General features: G+C 43.9%; 1 protein-coding gene across 2 annotated transcripts in view; it reads left to right on the top strand.

Annotated features, from left to right (window-relative positions):
- Nucleotides 1-374: 374 nt before the first annotated feature.
- NSMCE1 (NSE1 homolog, SMC5-SMC6 complex component) overlaps nt 375-23,680 on the top strand; it is a 35,268-nt gene continuing 11,962 nt past the window's right edge. The window contains exons 1-2 of one of the 2 annotated variants that reach the window (XM_068565299.1): nt 375-432; nt 7,335-7,481. In XM_068565299.1, coding sequence (XP_068421400.1) covers nt 7,346-7,481 — 136 coding nt within the window. In that variant the 5' untranslated portion in view covers nt 375-432; nt 7,335-7,345. Of the gene's footprint in view, nt 433-593; nt 924-7,334; nt 7,482-23,680 lie in introns of those variants that run through there. The other variant, XM_068565300.1, reaches the window with a different exon arrangement.

The following is a 23,680-nucleotide window of genomic DNA, read 5'->3' as shown; positions in this document are numbered from 1 at the left end:
TTTCTTGACCATGAGGCCACACTGTAAGTTCTACAGATGGGAAAACTGAGGCCCGGGACAGGGCACTAACTTGTCCTGGGAATGGGAATCGCGCCCCATCGAGGAGGGCATACAGCACTCTTGCTCTTCCCTCTCTTGGGCCGCGCGGCGCCACTGCCGAGCGGGAGGCGGAGGACGAGAAGCGGAAGCCCTTTCCCATAAGGTACCGAGAGCCGCTTAGATGCGCTAACTCCCGCCCTAACTGACGGATCCCGCGACTCCAAGGCAACGGCGCGGGCTAGAGAACAGGAAGTGAGTCACCGGTGGGAGGGACAAATCTGCTACAATCACCAATGGGAGCGCCGCGTCCACGTTCGCCCCGCCCCGAGGGAGGGGCCGAACCCGCCTTTTTGCCTTCGCCGCCGGCAGTGTGGGCTGCGCTTGGGCGCTGCGGTGGGTAATCGGGGCGTGGGGGCGCGAGGCTGACAGGGAAGGAAGAGGGCCGCTCAGGAAGGCGAGGGGCGGCCGGCCGGTGGGGGTCAGGCCCCGGGGGTCGGTCCGCGTGCTGTGCCGCAGTGTGGCTCCGGGGCCCGGGGGCTGGGGCTTCTCAATTCCTGATGGGGAAACTGAGGCCCCGAGAGGGGCGGCAGAGCTAGGTAGACCGGAAGCTAGGCCATCACACGCAGACATTTTAAAAACGTAATATTAGGTGAAAAAATACTTTAAATCATAATATTAGTTGAAAAAGCAAAATACGAAATTCTGTCTAAACTGAATACGTAAAATAGGGCCTTCACTGACCACCCTCTTAGTCTCGCCGGCCTCTGTGCTTCCCCTCTATTTTGGGTACAGAACTTCTTACTTTGTACATGTCCACAGCCCCTTATTTTAAAGCCCTGAGGCTGGATGTGTTCAGAATCCCGAATTTCTCGGATTTTCGAAAGGTAATATGGAGCATATATTATATGTTCTGTCGTATCTTCAACGGGGTCTGGGGCGATGTCTTGTGATCAAATACATTACTTTTCTCACAGCTAAATATGTGCGTATTTACGCGAAGGGGGTAAACATCAACCATAAATAGTCTCACCTTAGGTCAGATCAGGTTTTCAAACTTAGAAGATTAGTTTTGAGAACTTTCGAGATTTGAGAATTGCAGATAAGGGACCTGGATCATAATTTTATCGTTCACTCATATTTCTCACTAATTCGGACTGAGGCTGCCACAGTTCCTCACCCTGCTTTTTGTATGGTCACTTCCCTGTCTCCATTACTAACGCTGTGTCGCCTTGTGCCCTCTCAGCCTCAGTTTCCTCATCTGTAAAATGGGGTCAGTAATGCTTTCCTCATAAGGCTCTGGGGAGGATGAAATGAGACTGTGAATGTGAAACATTAATACTGTGTCTAGCACTTGGCACAGACAGTTATGTTTGAGATTTGCTTATTCCACAAACATTTCTATTTTTAAATTATTTGAATGGTGATACATCAACCCTCCTTTCATAGAGACAACTGACTTCTCTGCATAAACAAGCCTATATGTATCTTTCATCCTCATTTTCCCACCCCTTTTCCCCAAATTATAGCATTGTATACTGTTCTATACCTCCTTCTTATTAACATTTATTTTGGCTGTTCCTTAACATACTTATATAATTTTCTTTTTTTTTTTTTATTAAGATAAGTTACCCACCTATAAAAATGTGTGATATAAGTTTGAAGAACAAAAGCACAGTGAACACCCATCCACACACCACCAAGTTAAGAAATAGTACATTGTCATATCCTCAAAGCCTCCACTGAATCCTTTTCTTCCCTCCCTAAAGATAACTACTGCCCTAAGTATTGTGTTATCATTTCCTTGTTTTTCCTTGTACTTTTTAGTATCTATGTATCTCTCATGAATGCAGTGTACGGTTTTGCTAGTTTTTAGATTTTATATAAATGGGATCCGAATATATATTTTGTGTGACTTGATTTTTGCACATAACATTACATTTATGAGATGCATCCATGTTACTATGAGTAGCTCTACTTCATTGCTGTTTTGAATTCCATGGTATGATTATAAAGTCTTTATGTAGGTGTTCTTCAGTTGATTGGCACTTATACTGTTGCCAGATTTTTGCTATTACATCATGCTTCATAAACATACTTCCTGGGGTAAATGTGGAAGTTTCTGTAAGGTATATACCTAATAGTAGATTTCTGGGGATATCAGATTTTTAGTGATATCAAATCAATGTCTGAAGTGGTTATAAGGGCTTATACTCTACCAGCAGTGGATGAAAGTTTCAGCCTCAGCCATTCTTAAGAATTTATGCCTTTCTGGTGACAGGTAAGACATAATCACTATGGTTTTAATACTCATTTGCCTGATGACGTTGAACATTTCTTTATGTATTTATTAGTCATTTGTGCATTCTCTTCATAAATTTTCTCTTGCTCATTTTTCTCTTACATTGCCTTCCCCTTACTGATTTGTAAGATTTCTTTATATATTCTGAATCTTTTGTGTGTGGCTTAAATGTGTTTCAGATACCTTCCAGTTTGAGCTTGTCTTTTGTCTCTCTGTCTCTGTCTCTGTCTCTGTCTCCCCCACTTTCTGTATTTTTGATGAACAGAGGATCTTAATTTTAACAAAAGCGTATTTATCAGTATATTCTTTTATGGTTTGTACTTTTCATATCTTTTAAAGAAATTCTGCTTTCTCTACCTTTGGGTCATAAAGATATACTCCTATATTGTTGTCTAAAAGTTTTATTGTGTTTCCTTTCTTATGACCTTAATCCTCAAGAATTGAGTTTTGTGCATAATGTGAAGTAAGGGTCTAGTTTTATTTTTTTTCACATATGAATAATGGGTTGTTCTGGCACCTTTCATTGAAAAGTCTGCTTTGATCTGGAGTTCCATTTCTTCAACATATCAAGTATCCATATATGTATACATTTCTATTTCTTAGTTGTCTGTTCTGTTCCATTGGCCTTATTTGTCCATTTCTGTACCATTATCATGCTTTATTCATTACTCTACTTGTATAATAAGTCGTGGTACCTGGTAGGACAAGTCCTCCTGCCTTTATCTTCTCTAAGAATGTCTTTGCTGCTTTGCCTTTACATTTTCTATGTAAATTTTAGAACCATCTTGTCAAATCACACACAGACATGTACACAAAGCCTGTGAGGATTTTGATTGGAATTGTACTGATTCAATTGCATTGGATCAATTTGGAATTTAAAGTGATTGCTTTGAACATTTCATCCTTAAGTGTTATGTGTGCTGTGGGTTTTTGTAGAAGTTTCCTTCTATTCCAAGTTTGTTAAAGAGTTTTTAGTATGAACAAATGTTGAATTTTATCAACTATATTTTCTGCATCTATTAAGATGATTGTATGCTTTTTCTCCTTTCTATTAATGTGGTGGCTCACACTGATTGGTTTTTCTCTCCTGCCACAGCTTTATTGAGATATTATTGACATATGACATTTTTTTTTAAACATCTTTATTGGAGTGTAATTGCTTTACAATGGTTTGTTAGTTTCTGCTTTTATAACAAAGTGAATCAGTTATACATATACATATATCCCCATATCCCCTCCCTCTTGCGTCTCCCTCCCTCCCACCCTCCCTATCCCACCCCTCTAGGTGGTCACAAAGCACCGAGCTGATCTCCCTGTGCTATGCAGCTGCTTCCCACTAGCTGTCTATTTTACATTTGGTAGTGTATATATGTCCATGCCACTCTCTCACTTCGTCCCAGCTTACCCTTCCCCCTCCCCGTGTCCTCAAGTCCATTCTCTAGTAGGTCTGCGTCTTTATTCCCGTCTTGCCCCTAGGTTTCTTCATGACCATTTTTTTTGTTTGTTTTTTAGATTCCATATGTATGTGTTAGCATACGGTATTTGTTTTTCTCTTTCTGACTTACTTCACTCTGTATGATAGACTCTAGGTCCATCCACCTCACTGCAAATAACTCAATTTCTTTTCTTTTTATGACATATGACATTTGATGGACTTTCAGATGTTTAACCATTGCTGGTATAAACCACACAACATATCGTCCTTTTTACATTGCTAGATTCGGTGTGTTAACATTTTGCTATGTTCATGAAAGATAACGGATTTTCATTTTACCTTCTTTTGAAGTCTTTGTTAGGTTTCAGTGCCCAACTTATGTCAGCCTCATCAGATGCTTTGGGGATGGTTTGTTCTTTTTCTGGCTCTGGGATAGTTTATGTAACATTTGAAATGATTTGTTTCTAGAATGTTTGGTAGGATTTCTTGATAAGTCCATTGGGACCTGAAGTGTTCTTTGTGGGAAGATAAATTTCCCATAAAATGTCTTTAATGGTTATGAAATTGTTTAGGTTTTTAAATTATCTTTAGTCAGTTTTGAATGAATTTCCTGTGACTTTGTACACATTTAAAATACAGATTATTTTAAGTTGTCTATAATATCTTTTTAAAATGTTTGTGTCTGCAATTAGTTTCCCTTTTTCATTCCAAATATTATTTATTTATAAGTTTTCTCTCTCTTGGAAAATCTTGTCAGAGGTTTGTCACTTTTATTAAGTGTTTTCAAAGAATAATTTTGGTTTTATTGATCTTTTCAGATATGCACTTATTTTCTATTTCATTAATTTCTGGTCTTTATTATTTTCTTTCTTTAACGTTCTTTGGATTTAGTTTGCTGTTATTATTTTTATAGCTTCTTCAGATGGATGTCTAACTCACTAATTTTCCCCCCCTTCCCAAAAAATATATATATATATAAACATTTAAGGCTATTAATTTCTCTCTACTGTTTTAGTTGCCTCCCACCAATTTCTATGTGTAATATTTTATTTTCAGTTCAAAATATTTTCTGATTTCCATTAACAATTCATCTTTGATAAAGGATTATTTAGGAGTGTGTTTCTTAAATTTTAAACAGTTTTTCTACTTTTCTTTCTGTTTCTGGTTCCCACCTTTATTGCATTGCAGTCAGAGAACATGTTCTGTATGAGACCAGTCTTTTACAGTTTGCTAAGACTTACTTTCTGACCCATATGTGGCAATTTGCAAAACTGTTCCAGGTATGCTTGAAGATTGTGTATTCTGTGGCTGTTGAGTACAATGTTTTATGCATGTCCATCACATTAAGCTTTTTGTTGTGTTTTACAAATCTTCTCTATACACACATTTTTTTGTTCATTTATCAATGATGGAGAGGGATATGTTAGAATCTCCCACTATGGTTATGGATTTGTATGTTTATTTTCGTAGGTCTGTTAACTGTTTTGAGGTTCTGTTATTACGTGCTTAAATATTTAAAATTGTTATGGCTTCTTTGGAACTGAACCTTTTTATCATTTTATGGGGACCATCCTTATCTCTAGTAATGCTTTCTGCCTTAAAGTCTATTTTGTGTCATATTAATATAGCCACACCAGCTCTCTTTTGGTTAGTTCACAGAGTGTATATTTTCCTATGCTTTTACTGTAAATTTTTTGGCATTCTTATGTTTTAGAAGTAACTGCTATGTCATATAGCTAGGTTTTATTAATTATTCAATTTGACAAGTTTTTGATCTGGTTTAACAGCCTGGCTGTATCATCTACTTAAAGACCCTTAGTTTGGAAAGCATGAATCTCCAGAGTTTCTAGGATAAAAGTCCAAATTCCTCAGCCCAGCATATTCTGTTTTTGTGTCTGGAACAATCACTGGCAAATAAGGGGTACTCAATACCTAAAACTAGAATGGATGAATGAAGGTACCTGATCCTAGTGATAGGAAGTAGACGTGGCAGGACTTGGGGGCTGGCTGGATCTCGTCAGCCTCAGAGGAGAGCAGGATCAGGGTTTGATGCTCAGGTCTGTGGTGTCTGTATGTCTGCGTGGACTGTACCACCCAAACCAGATGATTCTCGGAGAGGACTCGCGGGGAGGAAGGGGTCGAGGAAGGAGAAGATGAGTCTGGTTTGGGATTGGTTGAGGTTGAGATGCTGGTGAGATATTCTCGAGGAGAGCTAGCAGGCAGTCAGAGAAGCTGGTCATGAGATGGTGCCTCTTCCCAGCTCTGAGGCCCAGCTGATGATGCCGTTTAAAAAGAACAGGAACTAGCCTTCTTGCGTATCTCCTAGTGCTAGTTCTTGGCAAACCCTTGGTAGTCATATCTCATTTAAACTGCATCTTATTCTTTAAAGATCGTATTATCCCCATTTTATAGAAGAAAAGACTGAGATTAAGCATATTAGCTAAAAATGTGTCTGTGTTATATTTGCCTAAGGTAACAGCGACTTTCTTATAAGATCATGGCATCACCTGAAGTGGATGTTAAAACCTCAGAATTTCAAGCCCCTCTGCAGTCAGAACCTCCAGAAAAGACCTGGGGATCTGCATTTTTAATACACAGGTTGATTCTTAAGATCAGGCGGGTCTGGCAGGCACAGGTCTCAAAGCCACCTGTCTAGTTCTCACCCTGAGGTCTTAGCCGCTGCACGGCGCCACCTCTCTGTGGCAGGGGCAGGCTTTTTGATCAGGGCTTGTGCAGTCCTTTTATCAGCTCTGATCTTTGTGGTTTGTGGAAAGATAGCATTTTAGTAGAGAGCAGGAGATTTTGAAAAGCACCCTGCAGTCCTAGCGTGACAGTTGTTTTATTAGTGGTTTGGGAAAGGGGAAGGAAACTAGCATTTATTAAGTGTTTACTAGTAGTTCTCTAAGCAGTGAAAGTTATTCTGATTTTATAGTGAGAAATGGGGCCTCAGCTAAATTTATCCCAGGCCATAGATCTGGTAGGAGGCTGAGCCAAGTTTCAGACCCAGAAGTGTCTACTAGTAAAAATAGCTAAAATTTTTTTTTTAGTGTCTAGTGTGTTACCATGCTCTTATATGTATTTTTTTATTGAGGTATAGTTGATATACAATATTATATAAGTTTCAGGTGTACAACAGAGTGATTCACAATTTTTAAAGGTTATACTCCATTTATAGTTGTTATAGGCTTTTATGTGTATTTACTCATTTAATCCTCATAGTAATTCTAGGGAAGACGTTTCTATCACTATTCTCACTTAACAGATCAGAAACTGAAGCACGTGGAGGTTAAGTGTCCCCGTTTCACACACCTCCGTGGTGGAGCCGCCTGTGAATCCAGGCTTTCTGGCTGCTTCCAGAGTCCACACTTCTCACCACTGCCCAGTACTAATTTGCCTCACGCCTGACTCGTGTCCTTTTCGTCTTTGTACTATTCATCGCGATGAACTAGATTTTAAAAACCGTAACACACTTTTATCTGTTAATGTAAATTGGAACGGACCGTGGAACGTTGCTTTTGGTGTGCTCAGACATGACTGGATTGCCTTTGCTTCTTTTTTCAGTTCCTCCATCCATGCAGGGCAGCACGAGGAGAATGGGCGTCATGACTGATGTCCACCGGCGATTCCTCCAGCTGCTGATGACTCACGGCGTGCTGGAGGAGTGGGACGTCCAGCGCTTGCAGAAGCACTGCTATAAGGTCCATGACCGTGAGTATCGTTTCCCTGTTCCCAGGCTGCTCTGCCACCGTGTGATCAGGGGCTAGTGACACTGGACTAATACCATGTACCCAGTCAACCGATATTGCTGACCTGGGCGTTCAAGTCTCTCACCATCTCGTGCCAGCCCACCTTTCTCATCTCATCTTCAACTTTTTATTTTTTTTAAAGTAAATCTGACATTGAGCCCAGTGGCTAAGAACTTGGACTCTGAAGCTGGATAGTCATGGTTCACACCAGAGCTCTAGCACCTTCTCCAGTCCAAGTTGCATCATCTCTTTAATGAGGATAATTATTTGTACTTCACACCTGGGGTGATTCAGAGGATTAAGAGACATAATACATACAAAACACCTGGCACGGAAGGCGCTGCATTGGCTATTGATAGGAAGAGGGCACCTTAGCACAGGGGTGAAGGGCACAGCCTTGGACTTGGCCAAATTGGTGAAGTGCCATCCCTGCCCTGTGCCAGCTGTGGGCACTGGGAGCATCTTCTCAGTGGGTTGTTGGGAGGGGTAAATAAGATAACACACGGAGAGCACTTAGAGACAGGACCTGGTTTCAATAACTGGAGGTAGCGGTAGAAGCAAGAGGATCCATTCTGATAGATCAGTGAGATCAATATTGGTAGATCTTACTGAGTGAGTGTCAGTATGGGTAGATCTTGTTGAGTGAAAAAGAAAGTTGATAAATTATACCTGTTGTATGATGTCATTGTGCTAAGTGTTTTTGTAAAACTTCACGATCTTTATTGTTCATGAATACATACATCTGTGTGTAAAAATATAAAGGTGGATTCTAGAAGGATGTGCAGTACACCGTAAGGTGGGATCGTTTTGTCACTAGAAATCAAAGGATACTTCATCGTTACCCTGTTTTGTTCTTTTATTTAAAAAAAGACTTAAACATGGCATTGTCAGCATAGTCTAATGGTTGTCCTTCTGATTGATTAACAGGAATTTAAGTATTTGTTTCTTATTCTATGTTTTTGTCTTTCTGTATTTTTAATTTTCAAAAGAAGTAGTCAGCTAAGTCGAGAGGGGTGGGGAAAGGTGTGGGAGGGGCCCTGGGTGCACTGGTGAAGGGACCCAAGACGAGGTGCCACATTTCGAGAACTGCAGTCTGTGGCCTGACAGAGGCAGAAGCCAGATCCCTAGGAGCTGAGGGGGGAAGGGCAGTAAGAGGGAAGACAGTGAGTAGAGAAGCAGTGCCTTCCTGATGTGTAGAAGAAGGAAGACTTAAGAGGGTGGCATTTAGAGAAGAGGCAGGGTTTGAAGCGGCTGCTCCAGTGAGGTGTTCACGGGAAATTCTGGGAGCTGGATGGTGCACGTCAACAAATTAAAAGCTTGGAGGGGCCCTACAGTAAGGAATCCTTTTAAACTCTGTTTAATCTTCCGTGTCCAAACTTAACTGACCTACAAACCTTGGGAAACTGGACAAGAACATATGCCGTGTGGGAAGAGAACAGGTTCTTGTGGTACGTAGGTTTACAGGTTATGAAGAACTCATAATTGTACACCATAGTAATGGGTTTTGTTTTTTTTTTAAATTTAATTCTGTGCACATTGCAGACGTCTAGAAGGATTTGAAGCAGGAGAGTGACATAATTATTGCTGTGTTTGAGACTCTCCTTCTGGTGAAAATATGTTTGCTCGAATTGCCTGTACTGTGGTGGATCGGGGTCTTTGGTGAGAGCCTCCTTTATGGAAGGGGAATATTACATCTGTCAAGCTACCTTCTCTTGCTCTTTAAAAAACACAGCAGGACTTTAAACCTGGCCCTCAACGTCCTTTAGTGATGGGCAGAATCATGCTTTTCTTAATTTTACCTACGTGACAGTTCCTTTTCCCTTTTAGTTTCTCATCTAAGTCTTTTGAGTGTGAGCTTCATTGTTGACGGGGAAGTTTCAGAGCTCACTGCAAGAAGCTATATGATGCCTAAGTACTTAGAATGAAAGTGTTTTTGCCTTTATTTGACCTTTAAAGTTGTCATGACCTAATTTAGGAAAGTCCTGTAAAATGTGTCTAGGAATTGATTTATTCTTCACACTTTATGTACCATTTCTGGGCATCAAGATATGGTTACGGCTAGGGTAGTCAGGATAGAACTATCGGTGTTTTCTCCCATCCTTCATTAAAAAAAAAAAGAGAGAGAGAAAAGCTTGTTTCCAAGTGTTAATGTTATTTGAGGGATTTTTAAACCGAGGGATGATGGAATGAAATTATCTAAAATTAAGTAAAAACTTGTAAGACCAATATTATTAATCTCCTATCTTTTGAAGAGATTCCTAGGAAATTCCCCTTTTACCAACTAGAAAAATATTTAGGTTCTCAGAGAATGATGAAACAAAGGAGTATTTGAAACTGCAAGTTTCAGTTTCCCAGAGCATTTGTCCCTTTTATCAAAGCACTTCCTATTCTGGGCTCTTGCTTGGGCTGTCCTTTTACTGTCATTAGGGGAAGACCAACTCCCCACATCTCCTGGCTAGTGAAGAATTTTGATTTTTTTCCTGATGTCCTGGTATAAAGCCTTGGCCTTTCTTCCTGGCATTGGAGCACCTTAGATTTTGAACCAGGGCTTGTGTACAAGCATGTGGCCATCCAGCACCATTTCCTGAGACTCTCCAGTGGGCCAGGACTCTGTGCAAGGACTGATGACACAGATAAACTTTTGCTTCGCCTTGGGTTTCGTGAGTCAGACATGGAATCAGACACGGAATCAGACGATTCCAGTATGAGCCCCCTTGATGGCAGTAGGTACAGGAGGCCTGGGGAGTGGTGGTTAAGAAGACTTGGATTTGAGGATTTCCACTTTAGACCAAGATGGAGTAACAGGGACTGATTTACCTTCCTGTCTGAAACAATCAAAAGATGAACAAAAACATGCAACACTGGACATTAGTCAGTGAAGGACAGTGATCTCTTGAGAGGTTTTTCCCTCTTGATATGCATTTTTTTCCCAGCACTACCTCCCCAGTTCTCTGGACACCAACTTGGGTGTCCAAGAACTCAATTCAGTTCTGACACTACCTACCTGGAGTTAGAGTCAGATCCCACCAGTGAGGGGCTTAGTCCCACGAGACTGCCCCTACTTACGATGCCAGTCTCAAGTCCTGGGCCACCCATACTTCTGACTGGCTATAAATCAGGGTTCTCATGATGCCCTCCTCAGGTTCAATACATTGGTAGAATGGCTCACGGAACTCAGGAAGACACTTTACTTGCATTTGCTGGTTTACTATAAAGGATACAACTCAAGAACAGCCATATGGATAAGATGCATAGGGCAGGCTGCTGGGGGCAGGGGTGGTTTGGAGCCTCCGTGCCCTCTCTGGGTGCTCTACCCTCCTAGCACCTGGATGTGTTCACCATCCCGGAAGCTCTCCAGATCTCAACATTTAGGGATTTTTTTAATGGAGGTTTTATCACGTAGTCATGATTGATTAAATCACTGGCTGTTGGTGATTAGCTCAATCTCCTCTGCCCAGAGTTGTGGGATGGGGCCGAAAGTTCGAGGCATGTAATCAAGGCTTGGTCTTTCTGGCAACCAGCCCCCATCCTGAAGTTATTTAGGGACCTGCCAAGAGTCATCTCATTAGAACAAAAGACATGCCTATCACCTTATCACTCAGGAAATTCCAAGTGTTTTAGGAGCTCTGTGCCAGGAACCAGGGACAAAGAGCAAGTATCTTTCTTTCTTTTTTTTTTTTAAAACATCTTTATTGGAGTATAATTGCTTTACATGGTGTGTTAATTTCTGCTTTATACAAAGTGAATCAGTTATACGTATACATATGTCCCCATATCTCTTCCCTCTTGCATCTCCCTCCCTCCCACCCGCAAGTATCTTTCTTATACCACAGGGAGAATTGGGGTGCGCACTACAATTGCCTCCGGTCACTGCTGTGAGAGCACTTTCAGGCCATGGCACAGGGGAAACCAGGCAGAGCTAGACAGACTCTCAGAGTTGAGGAGATGGAGCTGAGAGTTCAAGGAGATGAAAGCAGCTAGGGTTTGTAGGACAGAACTGTACTGGAGAAGAGAGATGCACAGAGAGAAAAGTAGAGATCTATAGAGTACCCCTCCACCCCCATCAAGGATCCGGCTGAGAACTGATCAGCAAGGGAACTACCTGAGGCTAAGGAAAGAACCAGTTGAAAGAAAGAGTTAGGGAAACAATGTGGCATGTTCACACGGGGCTGGGAATAGTGCCTTTTCCAGGCCCAAATGGCTTCCCTGGTGAATTCTACCAAACATTCAAGGAAGAAGTGATACCAGTTCCACCCTTACTCTTCCAGAACATTGAAGAGAAGAGAACACTCCCAACTCATTCTATTAAGCTTGTGTTATCCTGATACTAAAACCAGACAAAGACATTGCAAGGAGAGAAGGCTATAAAGACCAGGATCCATCATGAACGTAGATGCTAAAATTCTAAACACAATTTTTGCCAATCTCATTCAGCAATATATAAAAAGGATGATGTAATATGACCAAGTGGGGTTTACCCCAAGAATGCAGGGTTGGTTTAGCATTTGAAAATCAATCCATGTAATTCACCACATTAACAAACTAAAAAAGCAAAACCATATGATCATCTCAGTAGGTGCAGAAGAAGCATTTGACAAAATCCAACATCTACCCAGGCATGATGAAGCAGAAGTTTTTTTTTTGTTTTTGTTTTTAAATTTATTTATTATTTATTTATTTGTTTATTTATTTTTGGCTGCATTGGGTCTTCAATGTTGGGTCTTCATGCCTGCGCACAAGCTTTCTCTAGTTGGGGCGAGCGGGGGCTACTCTTTGTTGCGGTGCGCGGGCTTCTCATTGCAGTGGCTTCTCTTGTTGCAGAGCTTGGGCTCTAGGCGTGCAGGCTTCAGTAGTTGTGGCACGCGGGCTCAGTAGTTGTGGCTCGCGGGCTCTAGAGCGCAGGCTCAGTAGTTGTGGCGCATGGGCTTAGCTGCTTCGCAGCATGTGGGATCTTCCCGGATCAGGGCTCGAACACGTGTGCCCTGCATTGGCAGGCGGATTCTCAACCACTGTGCCACCAGGGAAGTCCCAAAGCAGAAGTTTCTTACAGAAAGCTAAAGAGATCCTCAGGAACAGTGTGTAAACAAGATAAACAGGACCTCAGGCCTTAGAGCAGGAGAGAGGAATCAACAACTGTCTGCACAGAGTTGAAAAATCCAACATCTATTTCTGATTAAAAAAAAAAAAAAAAAGAAAACCCTCAGCAAGTAGGAAAAGAAGGGAACTTCCTTAACCCAATAAAGGGGATCTATGTAAAACTACAGCTAACATATTTAATTGTGAGAGACTGAATACTTTTCCCCTAATATCAGGAGCAAGACAGGAATGTCCATTCTCATCATTTCTGTTCACCGTTGTACTAGAGGTTCTAGCCAGTGCACCCAGGCAAGGGAAAAAAAAAAATCCACATTGGAAAGGAAGACGTAAAAGTGTCTATTCACAGACATGATCATCGTAGAAAATGTGATGGAATCTTTGAAAAAGCTACTAGAACTAATAAGTGGGTTTAGTAAAGTTGCAGGATACAAGATCAATATACAAAAATCCGTTGCATTTCTGTGTGTTAGCAGTGAATCATCAGAAACTGAAAAATTTTTTAAAAGCACCATTTATAATGGCATCAAAAATATGAAGTACTTAGGAATAAATCTGACAAAAATTTGTAAGGCCTGTAAACTGAAAACCACAAAATATTGCTGAGAGAAATTAAGGGAGATCTAAATAGATGGAGAGACATGCCATGTTCATGGGCTGGAAAATTCAGTATTGCTAAGATATCAGTTCTCCCCCAAATGATATATAGATTCAACTCAATTTCAGTCAAATTGAAACCGCTAGGTGGCGTTTCGGGGAGGGCTCCGAGGAGCTCCGGTTCTTTATGTCTCAGTGCAGAAAGAATTCAGTGAGAGGCAAAGTGATAAGAAGTGATTTATTAGAATAGGACGCTTGTGAGGTTACAAGTAGCGGACGGGCAAGAGGGTGCCATCCGCTGAGAACTTAGTGGGCCACAGTTTTATAATCAAAGGAAAAGTGGGGAGGGGGAAAAGGCCACCCTCTTCCTCATTCTAGAGTTGACGTCAGGCTTCCCTCATCAGCTCCTCCTCCAGGTTGGCCAGGGGAGTTTTCTTGTCCCTACTTGGTCAAGCCAGGACTGTCGTGGCACTATGGAAATGAGCAAAAAGGCGGTAACATATGCTAAAACTGGTAAATCATCTCAGGTTTTGGTATAATGTCACCTTTTCCTTATATTTTTGTTTTTCGTACATGCAGAGGAGCGTGTCCTAGGAATCATTAACTTACTGAGTCAGGATATGGGTTAGGCTGTGGGTCTCATGCCACCATTGTTTTACTGTTTTGGGGGGTGTCTCATACTTCTGTTGCGTGGTTTTGTTGCTAAGCAAGTCTGCTTTCTTGAGTCATCATTAACTCACAGAGGTCGCCGATACTTTTTTCTTTACTTACAATCCCCTAGTGGAATTAACTATTTAATTACAGTAAGTCCCCTACATACAAACAAGTTCCGTTCCAAGAGCGCGTTCTTAAGTCCAATTTGTTCGTAAGTCCAGCAAAGTTAGCCTAGGTACCCCAACTAACACAATCGGCTATATAGTACTGTACTGTAATAGGTTAGTAATACTTTTCACAAAAATAATACATAAAAAACAAACAAAAAATAAAGAAAACGTTTATAATCTTACAGTATAATACCTTGAAAAGTACAGCAGTACAGTACAACAGCTGGCATACAGGGGCTGGTATCAAGTGAACAGGCAAGAAGAGTTACTGACTGGAGGCGGGAGACGAGGTGGAAGATGGTAGAGCTGAAGGATTGTCAGCAATAGGAGATGGAGGGCAAGCTGCAATTTCACTCACGCATGACGTTGATGGCACAGGTTCTGGTTCCTTGCTGGGTTCAATTCTATCTACCCTCTTGAAAAACCGATCCGGTGATGTCTGGGTAGTAGGTCCTTTTTTCTTGTCATAGATGACACGGTAGCACTGGATTGCATTCTGAACGGCTGCTGAACCTTCGTGTACTGTGCTACGTTTGGGTCCTGTGCCTCAAAAACTAACAGTGCCTCCTCAGATAAAAAAAATCCCCTTGTCATTTCCTGTGTCGTGAATCTCTTCAATTCTTCAGTTACTTCTTCCTCTTGTCTCTCTTCGTCCTTTCTCTGGGCACGTTCGCATCTTTGAAAGTTCGCAACTTGAAGGTTTGTATGTAGGGGACTTACTGTACCTACTTTGTCCCTTTACTCTGTCCCTATCAAAATCCCAGCAAGGTTTTTTGTAGAAATTGACAAGCTGATTCCAAAATTCACATGGAAATGCAAAGAACCAAGAAGAGCCAGAACTATTTTGAAGAGGGAATCAAACTTGGAGGATTAACTCTGATAAATAAGGTTAATTAAGATTACCTGATTTTAAGACTTATTATATAGCTGCCATATCAAGGCAGTGTAGTATTGGCATAAAGAAAGATATACAGGTCAATGGAATAGAATAGAGAGTCTAGGAATAGACCCACACATAGATGGACAGCTGATTGTTGACGGACATGCGAAGTCAACTCAGCGAAGATAGTCTTTTCAAAAAATGATGCTGAAATAATTGGATATCCATATTCAGAAAAATGAACCCGAGCCATACTTTGCACCCTATACAAAAGTTAACTCAAGATGAATCATATACCTAAACATAAAACCTAAAACTGTCACACTTCTAGAAGAAAATATAGGAAGAAACCTTTGTGACCTTGGGTTAGGCAAAGATTTCTTGGATATGATCCGTAAGAGAACGAATCAATAATTGCACTTCAGAATTTTAAAATTCTGCTCTTTAAAATATGCCACTTAGAGAATGAAAAGACAAGCCAAATACTGGGAGAAAATATTTGCAAATCACATATCTGATCACGGATTTGTATCCAGAACATATAGAGGACTCAAAAAACCGACAATCAGAAAACATACAACCCAATTAAAAAAGAGACAAAAGACTTGAACAGACACTTCACCAAAGAAGTTATGTGGATGGCAGATGAGCACATGAAAAGATGCTCAGCCTGTCATTAGACCTTAGGGAAATGCAAACTAAAACCACAATGAGAGACTACTGCACACCTATCAGAATGGCTACAATTTAAAAGACTGTGTGTATCATGTGTTGGCGAGACAGTGGAAGAACTAACTGGAGCGCTCATCTGCCGTTGGGTGTAAAATGCTATAGCCATTTTGAAAAACAGTGTGGCAGCTTCTTGACACAGCCGTTTCTCTCTCATGTACTTGTTTTTAGACGCAAGAGAAGCGAAGATACATGTCCACAGAAAGGCTTGCACGTAAGTCTTCAGAGTAGGTTTACTTGTAATGGCCCCAAACTGAAAAAATCCTACTTGTTCCATCAACAGGCGAACTGGTAAGTAGACTGTGGTGTTATCCATCTGACGGGCTACTACTTAGCAATAAAAAGGAATGAACCATTGCTACCTGCTACAATATGAATGAATCTCAAAATGGTCATGTCCAGTGGAGAAGCCAAACAAAGGAGAGTATATACTGTATGAACCCATATATAAACAATTCTAGACAACGCATATATGGCTATAGTGACAGAAAGTAGTTCAGTGGTTGCCTGGGGATGGTATAGTGGAGAGTTGTGAGGGGTGGGAGAGAGGGATTACACAGAGACATGAGGAGACTTTTAGGGAGTGATGGATATGCTTATTATCTTGACTGTGGTGATGGTTTCAAGAGTGTATACGTGTTGGGACTTCCCTGGTGGCGCAGTGGTTAAGAACCTGCCTGCCAATGCAGAGGACACGGGTTTGAGCCCTGGTCCGGGAAGATGCCACATGCTGCAGAGCAACTAAGCCCGTGCGCCACAACTACTGAGCCCACGTGCCACAACTACTGAAGTCCGTGCACCTAGAGCCCGTGCTCTGCAACAAGAGAAGCCACAGCAATGAGAAGCCTGTGCACTGCAACAAAGACCCAATGCAGCCAAAAATAAATAAATAAATTTATAAAAAAATAAATAAGAACAAGCAAGAAAAATTAAAAAAAAAAGAGTGTACACGTGTATCACAACTTACTAAATTGTACCCTTTAAAAATTGTATGTCAATTATATCTCAACAAAGCTGTTTAAAAAAAAATCTGCATTTAAACCTATTTCGCTACTTGGTAGCTGTGTAACCTTGATCGTCACTAAACCCCAGAGCTTCGTGAATATAATGTGTGGCATGTGCTCCGTGGCCTGTAAGTGCCATGTAGAGGGATAAACAGGTTTCCAAAATGCAGCTCGTTCTCTTGGTCTCATAAGGCCCTGTGTTATCTGTGTGGGACTCTAAGGAAATAGATGCAGCATTCAGGAAAAGTATCCTTTCTGTATCCAGGGCTTACCTGGAGAGGCCCCCTTCTTGAAGTCTGACTCCCAAGAGAGTTGGCAAGTAGTTACGGAAAGTTTCATTAGTTCAATTTTCTAAAAACAAAACAAACATGGAAGCCTGAATTTTGAAGCCTTCGAAGGAGGCCCAGGTCCCCTTGGGAAGTTGGTATTCCTGATGACGTTGTCGGGGAATGGTGTTGCCCAGCTTGGGGCTTGAGGGGGCCCTGAACCTGAACCTGACTCTGGGTTGGAATGTGTGTCATTGATCATGTGGCTTTACTGGGCAGGAGCAGAAGGTTGCCACAGCCCACAGTTTCATGGCAACGAGTCTCTCAAAGTTATTCGCCTTGTTAAACTATTTTGGGGCTGGTCTTTCTGGTTCTGTTTGGTTGAACAAGTTGGGTTTTAGGGGATCATTGGGCCCAGCCTCCTCGTCTTACAAAGCAGGAAGCAGAAACCCCTGGGAGTCTGGTGTGCTGTGTAGCCCCTTCTCACACAATGGCTCTGGGCCCCAGCACTGCCCAGTGCTGCCTTCTGAGTCAGTGCCCGATTCTTTGAGGGCCTGCCTTGCCTGAAGCTCCTAGGGTTGCTTTTTAAATTTATTTTTTTATTTTGAAATAGTTCCAAACTCACAGGAGAGTTGTAAGAATAGTACAAAGAACTTTTTCCCCCCTGAATCATTTGAGAGTAGGTTACCAATTTGAAATTCCATCACTCCTACACTCTTTAGGGTGTGTTTCCTTCTAGTGAAGACATTCTCCTGAGTAACCGCAGGATAACCATTAAAATCTGATGTTAAGGGCTTCCCTGGTGGCGCAGTGGTTGAGAATCTGCCTGCCAATGCAGGGGACACGGGTTCGAGCCCTGGTCTGGGAAGATCCCACATGCCGCGGAGCAACTGGGCCCGTGAGCCACAACTACTGAGCCTGAGCGTCTGGAGCCTCTGCTCCGCAACAAGAGAGGCCGCGATAGTGAGAGGCCCGCGCACCGCGATGAAGAGTGGCCCCCACTCGCCGCAACTGGAGAAAGCCCTCGCACAGAAACGGAGACCCAACACAGCCAAAAATAAAAATAATAAATAAATAATAAATTAAAAAATTAAAAAAAAAAATGATGTAAACATTGATCCATCACTATGATCTAGTCCACAGACCCCATTGGGGTTTCTCCAGTTGTCCCAATATTGTCTTTTTTAGCAAAGGATCCACCCCAGAGTCATGTGTCACATTTAGTTGTCACATACAATTTGTCCTCAGGACAAATTAGGTAGAATACCTGAAATCTTAGATTAAAAAATTAAGACTTAACATAATTTCAGTGAGCAGAATAAGTGATATGACGTTCAGGCAAAACACCAGTGAACTGAAGTGCATGTACCAAAAATAGATTAGGGAACACAGTGTCAGAGGACCATTATGGATGATAGATATTTTCCGTTTTTGTCAAACCTCTCATCTGCCCTCATCCTAGCTTTGTTTTTCTCATGCGGGTTTACATGACCGCATCTGCGCTGTTGTCTCTGCAGGCCTCGGGGCTCAGACTCATCGCTGGGTGGCACGTGTCAGTGGTGAGGCGGTGGTGCTGTCCGCCTTTCAGTTCAGTACTCCATCCTGTATCTGCAGTCGCGTTTATACGCACCTTCTCTTTCCACGGCGGACTCAGCGATGATTAGACGCTGGCTCCAAATAAGTTTTCCTCCTGCTTTTAATGATTTCATTGTACATTTCTCCCCTTTGGCCGTGATGAACAGTTAATAAGCTTACCGCTGTCTTTCTGCTTGCCTTTCCAGTTAATCAAAGCCCGCTTGCCTTTCCAGTTAATCAAGGGGGATTAGGCTTGTGACCGTAACTGAAAAGTGGCATAAAATTAGCATGAAAAGTAACATCTCAAACGCAACTTGATGAATATTTCAACATACAGAATTTCATAACAGGCAGTTGTGATGTGCTCAGACCAGAGTCTTTGGGTTCTGGAAGCTCTGCAGCCACGAGGAAACAAACTCTTGTGGCTTTCACATCTCTGGCTCTTGAAGGACTCACTGTGTCCAAGTTCCAGCCGGCCCTTGATGACTGTGTGGCGCAGGAACCCAGCGGGGAGATGGCCCCCAGCAGCCCTTCCAGGCCAGTGTGGGTTTGCTGAGCCGGGGCCTCTGTGTGCTCCACGCTCTCCCAAAGTGTGGGCTTCATTTGCTCCAGGAAGTGTTTTAATACTGGATCCCAACCACGAGGGAGGGTGTGTGGGTGTGTGGGAGCACTGGGAGTGGATTCTTCAGCAGGATTACCACACACACCACTGGCAGCAATAGGGAAGCCATTTCTTGAAGACACAGGTTCAAATCAGGGACTTGGGAAAGTTTGTTTTTTTCACTTTCTCAGTCTCCGCTTTCTGTTTTATAGAGGAGATCTTACCTACCTCATGGAAAAGTCATGAGTGTTAAACAGGGAACTTAGGTGAAACGCCTGGCACAGAGTACTTCCTGCTCCACGTCCAGCGCATGCGCCTTGCTGCCCCTGCCTTCATGTATGGCCCGCCCCCTACCATCTACTCTCAGATCCCGGGGCTGGGGTTGGGGGTGGGAACTCACCTCAGAAGATCCAGGATGTTGGTAAGTAGGGTGAAAGGAATTGTTATGTAGACCATAGGCTGCGTTTCTCACGCTGGGATTTTCGCAGAAATCCTCGTGGAAGGAGATCACGAGTGCAGGTGCTGAGTGGGGGTGTGAGCGACAGGAAGGCCAGCGCGACCGAGAGTAGAGCGGTGGAGGCACACGGGAGCCACTGGTGGCTTCCAGGTTGGTGGTGGTGGTGCGGGTTATCTGGCTTCACCCTGGCTGCGTGTGGAGGACGGGTGGGGGGCTAGGGTGGACGCTGGGAGGCTGGAGGAGGCTGTGTCACACTCCAGGGGCAAGGTGCTGCGGACTCAGAGGGGGGCTGCAGGGAACCGGACGAAAGTGGCCAGCGTCATCTTTCTGATGGCACCACAGGCCTGCTCGTGCCTTGCAGCCACCTTCCTCACCCGTGCCGGGAACAGGGTGCTGAACCAAGTCCCACGTGTACAGAGTGTGGACATAAGTGAAGACCACTCAGATGAGAACAGGCAAGGGCTGTTTATTCAGAGCTTGCTCTAGCAGGGGGACTTGGTGTTTTGGAGACTTGCTGGCAGGCAGAGGAGTGGGAAAGCTGTATAGAGGAACAAAGGGGAGGCTTCAGCTGTGCCCTGATTGGAGGCCGTCGGCTCGGGAAGCTGGAGGCGGGCAGTCTAGAAGCAGGACAGGCTGTGATTGGTTGGGGGAGCACACCTGGCTTTCTCTGGTTGGTCCTAAGTTGGAAGCAGGGACAAAAATTAGGGAAGCTGTCAGTTATTAATCAAGACCTGGTCATTTTTTTTTAATATAGATTATTTTATTTTATTATTTATTTTTGGCTGCATTGGGTCTTCATTGCTGCGCGCGGGCTTTCTCTAGTTGCGGTGAGCGGGGGCTACTCTTCATTGCGGTGCATGGGCTTCTCATTGCAGTGACTTCTCTTGTTGCGGAGCACCGGCTCTAGGCGCGTGGGCTTCAGTAGTTGCGGCACTCGGGCTCAGTAGTAGTGGCTCGCGGGCTCGAGTGCAGGCTCAGTAGTTGTGGCGCAAGGGCTTAGTTGCTCCGCGGCGTGTGGGATCTTCCAGGACCAGGGCTCGAACCCGTGTCCCCTGCATTGGCAGGTGGATTCTTAACCACTGCACTACCAGGGAAGCCCAAGACCTGGTCGTTTTGAGCCAATTATTACAGAGGTTATGGCTGGCTTCCTGAGCTGGTTGCTAGAGATAGTGGTCTGACCTCCTACACGTCTAACTTACAGGTAGCAGGCTGGCTTCCTGGGCTGGTTACTCTAGGTGGTGGGTTGGTTCCCTGGGCTGGTTGCTGCAGATTGTGGATCAGAGCCCTGTTTCTATAACGTTTATTGTCCGTTTGTATATTCAGTCTCTCAGAAGAAGGTGTGTGACACAGTCTGTTCCTTTGAGTTGTTTGCAGTCCAGCTTCTGAGAAACCACAACTGCTTATCCGGTGGGTCAGGGGACGGAGTGGCCTCTGCAGTCACCATGTCTCTTTATGGCAGGGCTCCAGCCCACACCAGAATTTGAAAACTGTTGGAGCGTCATTGGGATCTAGCTTACAGTCAGAGCCCTGAGCTAATCTCCGTTGTCACAAGACACTACCATTTTTCTCTTTTTTGATTCAGAGTCCTGGGGGTTAAGGCATCAAGTTATGTTGTTGAGCGTCGAAATATTTTTTTAACCTTTTATTATGGAGAAAGAAAGGTAGGGAGAATAATACAACGCAGCCTCATGTACACATCACCCAGTTAAAATGATAACTCATGACTAATCTTGTTTTATCTGTGCTCCTGATTACTTATCCCCATATCATTTTGACATAATTCTCAGACCTCATTGCATATCTGAGTAAGAATTTTTTTTTTAAATGAATGCTCAGGTCCTTTTGTCACTGTGCCAGACTGAAGGCCAGATGTTTGTTTTCTGGCCTGGACTTTGTCACTTACCGGCCCTGTGGTCTTGGGTAAGTCCTTACGCTCTCTGACCCTTGGTTTCCTCTTTTGGAAAACAGACTGTACCACATACTGGCTCCCCTTGGCGGTCGTTCGTGAGGGTCTGATGAGATCCTGAGGGAGCAGAACTTTAGCACGTGGTGATGTGATGTACGGATGGAGAGAACGCTTTGTCTAATCTGTCTGCCGCGTAAAAGGCTGCTCTCCTTCTGTCTCTGCTCTTCCCAGCACTGTTCACTAACCGCACTGTGGAGGTGCCATTGTCAGCTCCCGTCTTTCCACTCACATGCCTGAGTGTCGAGGGGATCATCTTCCCCAGGCAACTGAGGTGAAAGCCCTAGGCTGGGACGCGACCCCTCACACACCTCTCTGGCCCAGTGTGCCTGCCTGCCAGCCTCTCCCAGCCCAGGGGTCTGCTCTCGGGCCTGATGTGCCCTAGTGCCCATGCCTGGTCCAGGGCCTGGGCTGCCCCGTCCTCAGCGCTCAGGAGGACCACCCAGCTGGCCCCATCAGATGAGAGAGCTCTCATGGGGCATGTTGGCCCGTAAGTGGTTTGGTCCCCTGGGGTCTTATTTTTTGCTATTATTTCCTCTGCCTAAAATAGTATTTCCTCTGCCTAAAATAGTATTTCCTCTGCCTAAAAGTTTTCTATCTGTGGTGCCTGGTTTGGAATAAAACTATCTGTTGTTCAGAAGTTAGGGCAGCAGACTTCCTGCTGCCCAAGTATGCAGTGAACCCTGGGTTCCAGTAGGCTTCTGGGAAGCAGAGACTCTGATTAACAAGAAGAGGTTTGTTGGTTAAATTAAAATTTATTTTAAAAGAAGAGGAGGTAACAGTGGTGGCCAGAAAAAAACGACCTCTCAAGATGAATTGAACCAGCTCTCACTCCTCAGAGAAGTGTCCCGTTTGCTCAGTGCTACCCCAGCCAGGCCACTGCCCTGAGTCCCATTTTTTAATTGCCCCAACAGAAGGGCATTTCCTGCTGAAGAAAGAGCTATTCTGTCCTGAGTCCTTGGCCTTTAGTTTAGCTCCTCCCGCAGCAGTGCGTGTGACCCTGGCCAAGTAGTCAGGGCTGGAGGGATGATGGATGCCGGCCAGGCACAGCCCTGTACGTGGCCTCGGGGCACAGCCCTCTGGCGTCAGCACCGCCTCTGGCGTCTTTCCCAGGCACTGCTCAGACACTTTCTGCCTTTCTGTATTGGCCGAGTCCCTCTTTGTGACCCTGAAGGCACAGTGCCAAGTTCTGGAGGAATGTAGATGTGACCTTGGTGGGGTCTGGGGTAGGGAACGTTCCCAGAGGACGCTTGCTCTGCTCCACAGAGGCTGTGTGGCTTCTGGCGCAGGAGCTTGGCCTGGGCTCCATTTGCAGCGCTGGGCGAGTTGTTTAACCTCTGGTATGTAAGGGCGATGATAACAGCTGACCTCGTGGAGTTAGTGCTCTTGCAGCGACGCAGTGAGCCAAGCTAATGAGCCGTGCCCAGCGCGTACTAAGCTGAACGACAGCCCCACATTTACGGGTCTGTTGTTCTCAGCCCAGCAGAAGCAACCTCACCACAGCGCATAAGAAAGGCACAGCTCCAGCCTGCTTCATGGAGAGAGAGCACGGGTGGCACCGCAGATCTACAGACCCTTGCTTGCCTCAGCCGTTGTCCTGACTGTCCTGGTTAGGGTGTCTCTTTGCTCTTTGAGAAGAGGCAGCTGTGGTAGGTCCAGGGCCTTGTTCCTTACCTCTTATAGCTCATCCCATGTTGCTGACTGCTGGTCATTGGTGTGGAGGGCCCCAGCCTCTGATCCAGTTCTACCTGCAAAAACTTGGTATTTTGATACTTACCTGAAGCGTATCTTTTTTTCTCAATTGGTTCGGGATCTGAAGGGAGGAGCAGTGTTATTCGTTAGTTCTCTAAAGTCCCTCGAAGTGGTAGAACCAAGACTGGAAATAGTTGCCTCAAAATCATGTGATATGGTCTTTATCTCACGCACGGTATCGCGACTGTGGACTCATAGGATATTGGGGCCAAATGGATCCTCGGACACTGCTTTAGGCCCAGTGTGTTCCTACAGATTTGCCAACTGTAGCTTTTCCACCATGGGCTCCAGGAAGAGGGGAGGGAGAGGGGGCAGAGCAGTGAAAATTAGCTGGTTTGAAGACTTGATTTTGGGAAGCACTGATCTGGTGTTACCTTGCCACTTAACGGGCATGTCAGGGATCTTGGTAGCAAGCAAGA

Source organism: Eschrichtius robustus, chromosome 16 (genome assembly GCF_028021215.1).
Source record: "Eschrichtius robustus isolate mEscRob2 chromosome 16, mEscRob2.pri, whole genome shotgun sequence".
Lineage (NCBI taxonomy): Eukaryota > Metazoa > Chordata > Mammalia > Artiodactyla > Eschrichtiidae > Eschrichtius > Eschrichtius robustus.
This window is presented reverse-complemented; position numbering and strand designations above follow the sequence as displayed.